At 32.2% G+C, this 13,543-nt stretch overlaps 2 protein-coding genes across 2 annotated transcripts; one reads left to right on the forward strand and one right to left on the reverse strand.

Annotated features, from left to right (window-relative positions):
- Positions 1–666: 666 nt before the first annotated feature.
- LOC105155543 (ethylene-responsive transcription factor ERF011) lies at positions 667–1,537 on the reverse strand. Its single transcript, XM_011071437.3, has one exon. The coding sequence runs from the start codon at positions 1,318–1,320 to the stop codon at positions 871–873; it is 450 nt and encodes a 149-aa protein (XP_011069739.1). The 5' UTR covers positions 1,321–1,537; the 3' UTR covers positions 667–870.
- Positions 1,538–11,278: 9,741 nt separating this feature from the next.
- On the forward strand, positions 11,279–11,887 carry LOC110011579 (uncharacterized). The gene has a single exon (XM_020691934.1). The coding sequence runs from the start codon at positions 11,279–11,281 to the stop codon at positions 11,885–11,887; it is 609 nt and encodes a 202-aa protein (XP_020547593.1).
- The last annotated feature ends 1,656 nt before the right edge of the window (positions 11,888–13,543 follow it).

Genomic DNA, 13,543 nt, shown 5'->3' on the forward strand with positions numbered 1-13,543 from the left:
AAATTCACGCTCATCGATTCGAGCCAAATCAAGGACTATGAGCTTGAGTTCAAACTCAAATCTGAAATTTAATTTAACTTTTTTATAGTCCTGACTAAGTGCATGACAACTATTCATGCAATCTAACTTTTGCCTTTCCTTACCACATAAATCAAACAAGTGACACGTTCAATTTCGGGTACGTATTTTTTAACATATAATAATATACACCATAAGTAAAATAATAATAATAATAATAAAATTATAGTCACCGCCCACCTGCCCATGATCATGAATAATAATTTCACCACTCACCACCCACTAGTGAAATCAACACTCTGGACCACTACTCTTTATTTATTTCCTTTTTTTTTTAATATACCTCTCTATTTATTTATTGTATTTATTTATGGTGCAAAAGTAATGCCCTGTTTGGCTGCCCAACTCTCCCTACCTTATCTTCTTCTTATCAACTCTGTACTGTGGATGAGCGCGACCCCGAATTTCAATTTCCATTTTCATTTCAATTTTAATCTTCCATCAAAAGTCCAATGAAACAGTGGAAAAATAGCCCAAAATTAAAATTAGGACAATTTTTTGGAAAACAAAATATAAGAAATTATGAAAATTGGATTATTATATGGTGTTTGCAGAGCAGTACTCCCGGCCAATAATTTAACAAGGATATTTGTATAATTTTGTGTTTTTTTTTCTAATTAACAGAGAAAGGCGTTAATTCTCCTCCTCCAGATGTACACTTTTATACATCTCAGCTGAAATTACAATTAACTCCACAAAAATAAAGTTTTTTTTTTTCAAAAAAAAAAAAAAGAAACCTTAACCTTCTAAAAGAGTGACAGACAGCCGTAGACCGTAACCAGGTAATTCCTCTCAGTTGTCCTCCGAAGTTTCTGGACTCGGGTACTCGTTCAAATCGGGTTTTTCATGGGCGACCCGACCCGAGTTTCCTCGGGGGTGGGCTGCGGCCTGCAGGGCGTCGACCATAGCACCGACCTCGGTGGCCTTCTTCCGGATGGCGGCGGCGGACAGGTCGTGCTGCTGGGGGTCGTGGACTATGCACTCGGGGAAGTTAAGGCGGGCGGAAGGGCCGCGGAGGTAGAAGACGGCGGTGTCGTAGGCACGCGCCGCGGCGACGGGGGAGGAGTAGGAACCGAGCCAGATTCTGGAGCGCTTGTTGGGCTCCCTGATCTCAGCGACCCACTTGCCCCACTTCCTCATCCGTATCCCTCTATAGGGTTTGTCCTGTGTGTGCTGCCTCGGCTTTCTCTTCGGGTTCTGATCGGTGCTGGACGACGACGACGTACAGCAAGAACCTTCCATGAATCCTGCGGCCGGCCGTGTTCAATTTTTCTCCGGGCTTCGGATTCCTCTCCTGGGTTTCCGGGTTTTGGAGGGAGAATATACGGGTTAGGGTTAGATGATGGAAATAGGAGAGAGGAGCGCTGAGAGTAGTGTCTAAGGTAGCAACAACTCGCGCTGGAAAACGCTTGTTTCTTGAGGTGATGCGGAGTATTTATATGGAGGTGGGGTTTGAAATGGCTTCATACATCTAATATTTATGTGTGTTGGTGTTTGTTTGTCTTTATATATTCCATACACTATAAATCACGACCGTTAATTAAGAGCCATAATAAATTAATATTATATATGAATTACGGTCAAATAAATTAATATAAAAACTTAAATTTCAACGATAAATTAATCAGAATGTATCATTATTTTAGCTATTACCGAAATACTTACAGTGGTTTTTATTATGACTAAAGCATGCATTGTATTTTTTAATTTGGCTAAGTTTTAGTCTTATTCGTTAAAACAACCAGTAATTATTATGAAAAAATAACAAGTTTAATCTTTTAAATATGGAGAGTGACAATTTTAATCGTATATAATTACGATAGTCAGTCATAACAAAATATCATATTTCTGACACGGTGGTGCGGGGACAACAGTTTGAAAACAATTCCGAGCAAAGCTAACTAGTAACATAGTGAAGAGAAAATTCTAATTCGAGTCGGATTTGCTCAAATGGGAATCGATTATATGAAAATATAATAAATTATGATTGGTGTACAAATTTAAAAAATATCCAATAATATGACAAGTATAATATATTTACGATTCAATTAATTTAATTGGAATAAAATTGATTGGGACAACAATGTGAAAATGGATGTTCTCTCATGAGCCGTTTGGGAATGCGGCGAGCAAATCATACAAACATTTCCTATTCAATTCTATTGTCTTCTCACACAAACTCTTACGTGAATGATACATACAAAACCAATGTATCTTCATTGGAAAAGGGAAATGGCTATGTGAAATTGAGGTGGTCGGGTTGGGGGATCGGCGGCTCGAGCGATGGCGGCTGACTGGACTCCGCCGCCATGTTTCTTGGATAAGTACAAATCTCCCGCCGACAAATCAATTTCCACGCGCACACTCTCTCAATTTTTTCTAGCCGACATGTCCGCTCGCCGCAGTCTCGGCTCCCCAACTCTTCTCTTCTTTTTCTCTTTTTATTTTTTATTTATTTTTTGAATAAATTACGACGACATCCTCTAAAATTTATCATAATTACAAATATTTTTTTATTATTTAAAAAATTACATAACTTCCTGATATTTGATAAAATTCGTCTAGTAAAAAATTCACGATAAAAAATTATATTTATCATTGATTGACTTATTACAAATTTATTCCGTGTCAACTAATTTTTTTTACGATCAAATTAACCCTTATACATTGTCATACATTGGTGCATTTGAAAAGGTATATTTTCGTTGTTATAAAGGTAGTTTAGTCATAAATAATTTGTTTTATTTGCAATAAGTCAATAAAGGATAAATATCAATTTTTTGTTAATATCAACAAATTCAATGAATTTTGACTGAAGGATAGACTTATATATTAAAAGAAAACAAACCTTAGAGATAATAGATGTAATTTTTCAAATCATTAAAAATCTATGTGTAATACATCAAACCACATACGACAAAGCATATATACATAATGTGATAGTACTATACTCAAATACTTTAGAATAAAACAAATTAAATAAGTTGTTGTTTAGTATCATAATTTCGTGTCACTACTATTCGGGTCCTATATGTCGAGTCTCAAGTCAAGTTAAAGTCAGGCATGTACAGACTCATGATGACCATATGATCATTCTTGTATCAAGAATCCACGTATAATTATGTAGTTTAGACACAGTTATAAATACCAACCCTTTATATCTCAAGTATGATTTTTGCTATGCTGACTATTCTTACAATCTCATGTTGTATCCTTTACGAACTCACCAATATAAACATTGAAAAGTTTTAATCGAGATTTTTGTGATATTATTTATCTTTTTTGGAGAATACGTACGTATTCAAAATCTAAAAGTTTTTCGAACGGAATTTAATACTTTAATTATTTTGTAAATTCGAACCTACAACCGTACAAAAGAATGCTTATATACGTTCTTCTTTGTACATGTACATGAAATATACGATTGAATATATATATATATATAGAGAGAGAGAGAGAGGGGACTGAGTTTTGAAATTGAACGTAGATGGATAGAGGGGGTCTGAGGAGCTTACGGTGGTCCACATGTATGGGATTAGAATTGAGAGGTTTGGTTTGGGTGATTGGGCAACGTGGCGTTTGTCTGAAAAGAAGCTACGTTCTGCTACTCCCACGCAAAATCACGGGCCTCTCTCTCTCTCTCTCTCTCTCTCTCAACTATTTTATTTTTATATACGTTTAACTTTAGTCCACGTACAGACAAATTATGGTACCACTCTTTGTTCCCTTTTTATTACTCTATTTATAACTCCACACTTATGCTTTTTGTGTGGCTCAGTGTTTTGAAATCCACACCCGTTTATCGAATTGAAAAATTAAATGAGTTATGAATAATATTAATATACTTAATGATTTTTTTCAACAAAAAGTATTGTTTTTCTTTGATATTAATATAGTTCAATAAGATATACAATATAATAAAATAAATTTAAAAATAAACTTATAAAGATCAAATACAAGAAAATGATATTATATATTTTCAAATATGACAGAAAATTAGATATATCAGAAATAATCTAACAGAAATAGCAAAATTGAATTGAGAAGAGAAATCAGAATTTTATATTTAGAAATAACATAAATTAGTTAAACTTAACAGAATTTATCCCAATTTAACATAAATAATGCACATTTTTAGAAATAATCTACTATCCTTTCAGAAATAACATAAAATTAGGGTACGTACCAAAAATAATACACATTTTAGAAGAAAAATTAAAATTTTTATCATGTATTTACACTTGATTGTTGACCCGATTGGTTCAATCAACCAAGTACTGGATTGCATGGTTCACCGGTTAAACCATTAGATCAAACGGTTTGCACTAAAAAAGCGATTTTTTGGCTCTTTCGGATTTCTTATTTCAACCAACCCATTTTGCATGTGGGCTGGGTGGCGGTTCGTACAATCCGATTGTTCGGGCCGGGCTGGATTTAAGACATTGGTGTGGCTTGCTTGATTGATAAAGTTGAGGCGTTATAATTAAAAAAATTTAAATTTAAGTTTTACAAATATGGGTTTTTATTTTTATAATAGTTTTTTTTTTTTTTTGTCTTACTAGAACCTACTTGTTGATTTGAATTATTGTGTAGGGAATCAATCGTTGAATTTAAATGTATTTGAATGATGTGATGAATTACATTCAATCCAAAAAAAAATGTGCTTGTTTGTTTCAATTATTGACATAGTGATTCAGTCGTCGAATTTAAATGTATGTTGAATTTAAATATATGTTAAATAACGTAATGAATCTCATTTTGTAAAAAAAAAAAAAAATATCCATGTGCATGGTTTGATTTTTTTTTTTATTTAAAATTTGTTACATATTTTATTTGATTTACTATGTATATATATATATGTATGTATAAATCGCGTGTACTGAGTTTAAAAAATGGCATAATTTTTTATACATATGATATGCATATGATAAATAAATAGAATATGAAACAAAATTTAGAAGGAAAATTATTAAGAAGTTTAGGTTTTAATACCAATATGGCTGGATTTATATATGTAGTTGAATATTTTTCACATTTGATTCAAACAGAAAATTCTTATGAAAGCGGACTTATTAGGAATATGTGGTTAGTAGGTATGATTGTAATTATACTTCATTATTCGGCTCAAATTATTTAAAATTTGAGTCAAATTATTTCTATATATAATTGCATTAAATATCAATAAGATTATCAATGTTTAGTAGTCCAATATTTAAAAAAATAATACATAAAGTTTAATATTTTAGGGTACTTGGGAAATATTATAACAACAAAGAATGAAATTTAAAAAGAAAATAATAATAATAATAATAATAATAATAATAATAATAATAATAATAATAATAATAATAGCTAAAGTAGAAGTATTTTCACAATCTTTCTTTCTTAATAATAAAAAGTTATTTATATATTGTTGAACACTTTAATTTTTTAAGTTTTCTTATTTAAGTTTCTTTAAGTCTTCAAGGCAAAAAAAAAAAATTTTTAAATTGCTGATAAATATAAGATGAAATTGGATAAAAAGGAAAGAGAGTGATCCTTTGGGTCATTGTACTAAAATTATGGGTATGGATAAGGTCTGTGTTGCCATTACTACCCGATTTTGTCGATGAATGGCGTTTTATTTCTTTGGCTTTTCAAACTCAATTCATACCTACTAGTTTAACAAAAAAGTAAAAAATTCCGGAGATAGCTCTTTCTTGATCTATCCAACTTTCTTTATATCTGTCATAATTTACAATATTCTTTTATTATCGCTTTTGCTTACATGCCACCGGATTTATATTCTGCCTATATAATCGGATTTTATGGCGATCTTTTGTATACTATATCGCTATACCTCGTCTTCCGCCTACATGATTTGATTTAAATTCAATAGACATTATTTAGATCATCCATGACTTCAGGCCATGGCTCCTTAATAATAATGATAATAATAGCCCTGAAGTTGTTATTTAAAACATGGGTGGTAATATATATATATATATATATATTTTTCAATTAAAAACGTAAAGGATAAGCACGAGAACATTGTTGTTTTCTGAATGCGACACAGAAATTGATACCCACAGCTTGGTGACAAATGTGTGGAAAATCATTTTTGAGTCTCGAGAGCAGATATTGGCACATTGTCAAATACTACTACTAATAATAATCACTTTTGACCATATTTGCATTTTCTCTCTTTTTATTTTTTGAATTAAAAATTCTTTAATTTGAAATTAAAGACTGCATATAATTAATATATTAGGGTTTAATTTATTGAGCAGTTAGGGAGAATTCAATAAAACTTAAATATTGTGAGAGTTTGACCAGTTATAGGGTTTTCATTTTCTTCCAAGGTTCATAATTTATTTTTTCAATGTCGTCCCTTATTTTAATTTTTCTTATGTTTATTTATTCCCAGTACACTGCAATAATTATAATATAATATTAGTGACAACATATCAATTTAAAATTATTGTAAATTAAAGTGTATATATATATATTAAATAAGAATAATTTTAATGTTGTCGAATATAATTATTAGTATACTTGTCGCCAAATACAATTAATAGCAGCACATCTACAGTGAAAATAATTATTTGCCATAACCAACTCATCACTATACATCACTACAAAAAAAAAATAATAATATTAGTAACAAAAAATGTCTATAAAGTTGTCACTAAATATAATTAGTGACACATCTATAGTTGCAACTATTATTTGTTTTCACTAGGTCTTCACTATACATATGTCATTAACTGATTTTGTGATAATTTTGTGCATGTTTTTTTATTAATTATTCTTGCTAATAATAATTTTTAAAAATAATAGGTATTATTAAAATCATAAAATTCATTATTGTGACATAATAAATATTCTTGTCACCAGATACATATAATTAGTGATAATATTAAAATTATCACTTAATTTTTTTGTCACTAATCTTTTATTTTTTTACTGTGTATATATATATATCTATTTGTCTCACTTATTGTTTTTAATAACAAAGTTTATACACAACTTTTTGTCACTAAATCTTGTTAGTAAAAACTTTTGCATAATAATATTCACTATGAGAATCATGAAATTATTATTTTAACAAAAAAAAAAAAATGTCGTATCACTATAAATATGTATAATTAGTGAAATATTGAAATTGTAATTTAATTTATTTTTCTTAATCAATAATTTTCTCTAGTTTTTTTAGTGATTGTACTACTTTTATTGTGATATTTTAGTTCTTACAATTCTTTTAGAATAAAAGAGCATCTTATACTTATTAATTTTAACTTTATAAACACAATATTCATTTTTCAAAGAACTTTTGGTGAAAAATAATTTTTCTTGTTGGGGTCCAAGTCCTAATTACAAACTTTCACTTCCAATACTAGCATGCCTTCATATTTACCTACAAAAAGTTGTTGTAATATAAGTCATCACAACAAAAATAATTTTCTTTATCAATGATGTCAAATGCAACTTTGATTTGGTTTCAGTCTACAGGACATCTATTACCGATGATCCTATTTTCGAAAAAGATATCTTGCTATTAAACTCAATTTTAGATCTAACTCTTAAAATTGAGTAATCTTTTATTCGGTGTTAACACCACCTATTCTAGGTATCCTAATAGGATCTGGTGTCATTACCTTAACAAATTCCTTGGAATTCTTGGAATCTCAATATACTTTTCAGAAGGCATAAATTAGAATAGTATCGTGAAGGACATAAACTATTCTATATGTTATAGAATATGGTCTATTTCCTTCATCTGAAATTTCTTTTATTACTACTTCAATAATTCGTATATGGATACATTATATAGTAACAACTACTTCTTCTCCAAGCTTACTTAATTATTCACAAATTTCTTTTTTAGGAATAAGAAGAATTTTTATCACATTATGGGTAAGTTCCATAAGAATAGCAAACTCACCTAAACTTACTATGTAAATTATGTGATGTTTTCTTTGGTTTAGCCCTATTTGGTTGAGGACTCTATCGATTCCTCAATTCTAAATCTATAATATGTGTTGAGATTAAAGTCTCGATGCATGATTTTTTTTCATAATTTTGTTTGACACTGTTATTTTTGAAAAGAATCCTGACAGGCTTTTAGAGGTTTGAAACCTATCGCCTTTATTGTAATTATTTTGATTCGATTAAAAATCCATCTCAATCACTCTGTATTTCCTCCTAGTAGATGCATTTATTTTAGGGAAGATCCTCAAATTGGTACATGGGTACCAATCGCTATAGTAAATTCATCAAGGATGTCTTCTGTGACTTCAAACTTCTGTAATTCATGAAATTTTTGCTGGCAATCTGGTGATATATGACCTCTTGCTCCACACATCCATAGTTACAATTCTTAAAACTTTCATTGGCTCTAGTGTGGGCTCATATGCAAGTTCATATTGTAGGATTTTTTTGATAGATCTAGTGTTTGTTGGCCTAAATCCTTGAGATGATACCCTCATTAGTCCTATTTTATGCGCAGATTTGTATAATTTGGCCTTATTTCAGACCATTATAATTTTTTGGGAAAGAGGATTCTTTAGAACTCCTAGAGTAGGAGTCACTATTCTTTTTCTTCCTCTTCCTTTGTTCGCTTGATTATCCTATAATGGTTGGATAGCTATTATTATTCAATAAAGAGGTGTTTTTTTCATCTTACCTCTTAGTCTCTTCTTATTCTTTTGGAGGGATGCTTGATAATACCAATCCTTCAATTTATTTTTGATGATATATACTTTTCTTACTACTGTATCCAATTGTCCTTTGGGCACTTTATATGTTTGGATCAATATTTTTCTTTATGAACTACAGATCTTGGCTAATAACATAGGGGCAACTACCTCGGTTACAACTCTACTTTGGAAGCGATATTTATGGAACTAATAGATATGTTCATTTATGACACTAATGTTTCTTGATTCAAGACCAAAGAGAGCTTGTGAATGCTCTCTAGTATTCTCGGTTCTTTTCCTGTCGAAATATTTGTGTTTAATGAAATGTATTTTAGTCAGCCTCCCGAGCCTTTCTGCGACCACACTTTTGGTCTATCCAATGAGGATGCTTGCTTTGTTGTCTTCTAGGGTATTATCCCAGCTGACTTTCATAGAACCTATAAATATTAACTCCAATAATTATATGAAGTTTTTCCTATTGAGTTCTAGTATGGTTGCTATTATCTTCATAGCTGCAACCCATTCATCGAACTTCTTGATATTTCAAAAGTTGATGATATCTAAGTTAAGTACAGTGCCATATGTATGCAAGGGATGGAGCATGCTCCTTGCCAGTGGTGTATTTTCAGGCATTCTCCATAAATTTCGTCCTAGATTCTCTCTTAATCTAGTTCACACGAATGATGGGGTGACATTGGTATGGAAATATGCACATTCCCTTATTGCATGATCTTGTGGAGGATCATTTGAACATGTACTTCTCTATGGTGGTGGTAGAGCTAAAGCAATTTCATTGGTTTATATGTTGACCAAATCCATAATCCCAAGTTGAGAAAATGATTCATCTAAGTCCTGCAGATCTGATAGATCTACCCTTAATATTTTCATTATTTTATTAATTTGCGTACTTAAACATTAGATCTTCCTATATCTTCGGCTTTGAAATCTCTAACGCCATTTCCTTCTGATGTGGAAGAGTATTGGTTAAAAGGCTTCCCTAATATGCTTTTGATAGGATATAAATGTCTCAGGGGTATTCCTTTTTATTCGCTTCAGATCTGTGACTTTTGCTTTCAAATCTGTATGATATGTGTGATTTGGGAGGATCTTTATAATCTCGTCCATCTTTTGGTTCAAAAGATCTATTTTCATGGGTATATAGATTAACATATGTCTATAATTTTGAACTGTATTTTAAATCTCTATAAGTCTTGAGAGAATTTTAAAGTACCCATTCGAGTTTTTTTCAACCTATTCCTTTAATCATAGGTTTAACAACTGTTGTATTTCATAAATTTACTCGATTGATCTCTCCTCATTGATATTCTATCCTAAATTTTAGTAGGTCGTAGTCTTTTCACTGCATTTCCTAGTAGTTGCTCCATTGTTGGCACTGACGGACTTTAGAGTTTTGTTGTAACCTGCAACATATCTCCATGTTCACTTGTCACTGCCATCGAGGCTAACCACCACCACGTTCAGGTGCTTTTTGTCATCCTTCTCACAACAACTACCCCCATCCTTTCTTTTTAAAATTTGCATATAAGCATTTTGAGTTGGTCTTGAGAAGGTTTTGCAAGTGATTATAACTAAAAGATTCTATCATTGTGTTATGAGAGTAAAAATTTATATGGGTATTCTTAATTGGGTAATTGTTGGTGGAGCGAGAAGTAAATGACTGTTCAACAGCTCTGTATCTTCTTCTATTTTTTTTAAAATTCATGCATTTGTTTTTAACAATATCCAAGTTTATGCCTCTTTGTTTGTTTGTTTTTGTTTTTTTTTGCTGTTAAAATAGAAGGAGGTAGTTGCCTACGTTTTTCTCTTTATTTTATTTTACTTTTTTTTTGATTAAATAGAACAACTTGAAAAAGAGGAAATTTTTTGCTTTTGTAACAGTTAAAGCCTCTAATTGTTGTTTCTTATGAGTATGGTTGGTGGGCTTTTTGAGTACCTAATTTGTGCTATTATAATATTCTATAAATATAAAATTTTGTGTGATTTATTCAATATTAGTGTTATATTTTGTTGAAATGCTTGATCTGCAGCTGGTTTGATGCAGCTGCTGCTGAACTGAAAACAGAGTAACAAGAGGAAGAAAGGGACTAGCACACTCGCATTTCCGGCTTACGTTTTTTATCTTAGAACACGTCTCTTTTAAGTTGTATTTTCTTCTTTTAGCGTGTTCCTTTTATTATTAGTTGTTTAGCGCTTTTATTAGTAGTTAGTGTGACTTCTTGTTAGTTTTAGTTAGTTGCTGCCAATAACGTTTATAAAAGAAGAAGAGGTCTTCTTCTTCAGAGAGTACGTTGGATTCATTGTTCAATTTTACACAGAAGCTACTACTTATGATTTCTTCCTTCAAACTCTCCAAAATCTGTGCATTTTCTTGCAATGTTTCCGCTGTGCGAATTTCTACATGATATCAGAGCCATCAATTGATGGTCTTTGATATCCCTTCTGCTCAAGAAAACGTCGGCAATTAGATCTTAAAAGAATCAAGAAACACACCGTCTCAAAGAATGGTTGAAGACCCCGATATCTTAAGGCTGCAACCGGGAGACAATCCGGGAATAAGCCTGGTCACCACATTATTTGATGGGACGAACTTCCTTTCATGGAGTCGCTTCGTGAAGCTGGGATTAATGGCGAAAATGAAACTCTCCTTCATCAACGGAGAGTATAAAAAACCAGAGAAGAACGCCAGAGAATTTGAACAATGGATAAGAACGGACTCAATGGTCACTTCATGGATCCTGAATTCCATGAAAAGGGAATTAGCAGATTGCTTTATGTACTCAAATACATCGAGAGAACTATGGAAGCAATTGGAAAACAGATACGGCCAAAGTAATGGGCCAATGGAATACCAGATCAAGAAAGAGTTAGGCACTACAGTTCAAGGAACACTACCTCTGTCTGCATACCTCGCCAAACTTACAAAGTTATGGGATGAACTAACTTGCATTACCCCCACACCCAGCTGCACATGTGGAAATTGCACCTGTGGAGCCACAGCTGAATCTGCAAAGATCAAAGAAAACGACCAACTCATTCAATTTCTCATGGGATTGAATGAGGCATATGACAGTGTGGAGAGCCCAAATCTTGGTGATGGATCCAAGACCTGATATCAACAGAGCCTATTCTATGGTGCTCAACGTAGAGAAACAGAGGGAAGTCAATTTCGGGCAATTACAAACAACTCCCAACATGGCTATGCAAACTTTCAGGAAACAAGATAATCCCAGAAATTTTCAGAAAAGAAGGAACCCGGTGGACAAGAAGTCTTTGATCTGCAAGCATTGTGGAAAGACTGGACATCAGAAGGAGGGCTGCTTCGATACCATTGGATATCCTGAATGGTACAAACCATTTCAGGAACAAAAGAAGACCAACCAGGGGATTAACAACAGATTAGCTGGTATCATGAATTTTCTTGTAAGAATCTTGAACACAACCTATTAAGCATGAGAAATACTGATTGCTGGATTGTTGATAGTGGGGCAACTTCCCACATGTGTAATAACCATTCCCTGTTTGACTATGTTAAACCACATGCTCAAAACACCTATATACACCTAGCAGATGGTAGTAAGCATCTAATCAAGAACTCTGGGAATGTTAAACTTACTGGAAAAATACTGTTGGAGAACACTCTGCATGTACCTGATCTTAAGTTCAATTTATTGTCTGTTAGTACACTTTGCAGTTGTTCCCCTGTGAGATTTAAATTTTCTGAATCCCACTTTATCATGCAGGACCACAAGACTAAACAGATCATTGGGATAGCCTGCCTGGTAGAAAATTTGTATATCATCAAGATAGAATCTTTTGACAAAAGCTTCATAGAAGATGTGATCTCAGATTACAGGAATTCTGGTTTTATAGCCTCTAAAATAGAACCTGAGATATGGCATAGAAGGTTAGGACATCTTTCCCATGATGTATTGATCAATACTATTTTAATTCAAAAGGATGCGGATAGATATTCTAATTGTGAGATATATCCTCAAGCTAAACAGCATAGACTACCCTTCACTGTTAGCAACTCTTATTCCTCCTCAGTTTTTGATCTTATACATGTAGACTTGTGGGGACCTTACAATGAGTATTCCCTTTCAAATTGTATGTACATATTAACCATTGTTGATGATCATAGTAGATGTACTTGGACCTTTTTAATGCAACAAAAGTCACAAACCTTTGGCTTATTAAAGGACTTTCATAAAATGATTTGGACTCAATTTGATAAGAAGATTAAAAGGATAAGAACTGATAATGGTCTGGAATTTTTAAGTGAACAATGCCAGAATTTCTTTAGACAAAAAGGCATAATCCATCAAACTACATGCACATATACCCCACAACAAAATGGCATTGTAGAAAGAAAACACAAGCACCTATTAGAAGTTGCAAGATCTCTTATATTTCAAGCTAATTTACCTAAAATGTTCTAGTCTGAAGTTATTCTTACATCTACATACATCATAAACAGAGTGCCCACGCCTATTCTTAAATGGAAAACACCTTATGAGGTCTTGATGAGAAAACCTGTGAATTATTCTTTTTTTAAAGTTTTTGGTTGTCTTTGTTTTGCCACTAACACTTTGCCTCATAAATCTAAATTTGATGTTAGAGCTACTAAATGCATCTTCCTAGGCTATGCTAATAATCAAAAGGGTTATAGAGTTTATGACATTGATAAGAAGATTATCTTCACTTCTAGAGATGTTATTTTTAAAGAAAACATTTTTCCTTATGTCAATGAATGTAGTGATCCCATT

This window comes from Sesamum indicum, linkage group LG2, assembly GCF_026168435.1.
Source record: "Sesamum indicum cultivar Baizhima isolate 11 linkage group LG2, ASM2616843v1, whole genome shotgun sequence".
Classification (NCBI taxonomy): domain Eukaryota; kingdom Viridiplantae; phylum Streptophyta; class Magnoliopsida; order Lamiales; family Pedaliaceae; genus Sesamum; species Sesamum indicum.

Bases quoted from the DNA above. Each gene is read 5' to 3' on its own strand.
- LOC110011579 (XM_020691934.1), top strand. From the start codon at position 11,279: ATGGTTGAAGACCCCGATATCTTAAGGCTGCAACCGGGAGACAATCCG.
- LOC105155543 (XM_011071437.3), bottom strand. From the start codon at position 1,320: ATGGAAGGTTCTTGCTGTACGTCGTCGTCGTCCAGCACCGATCAGAAC.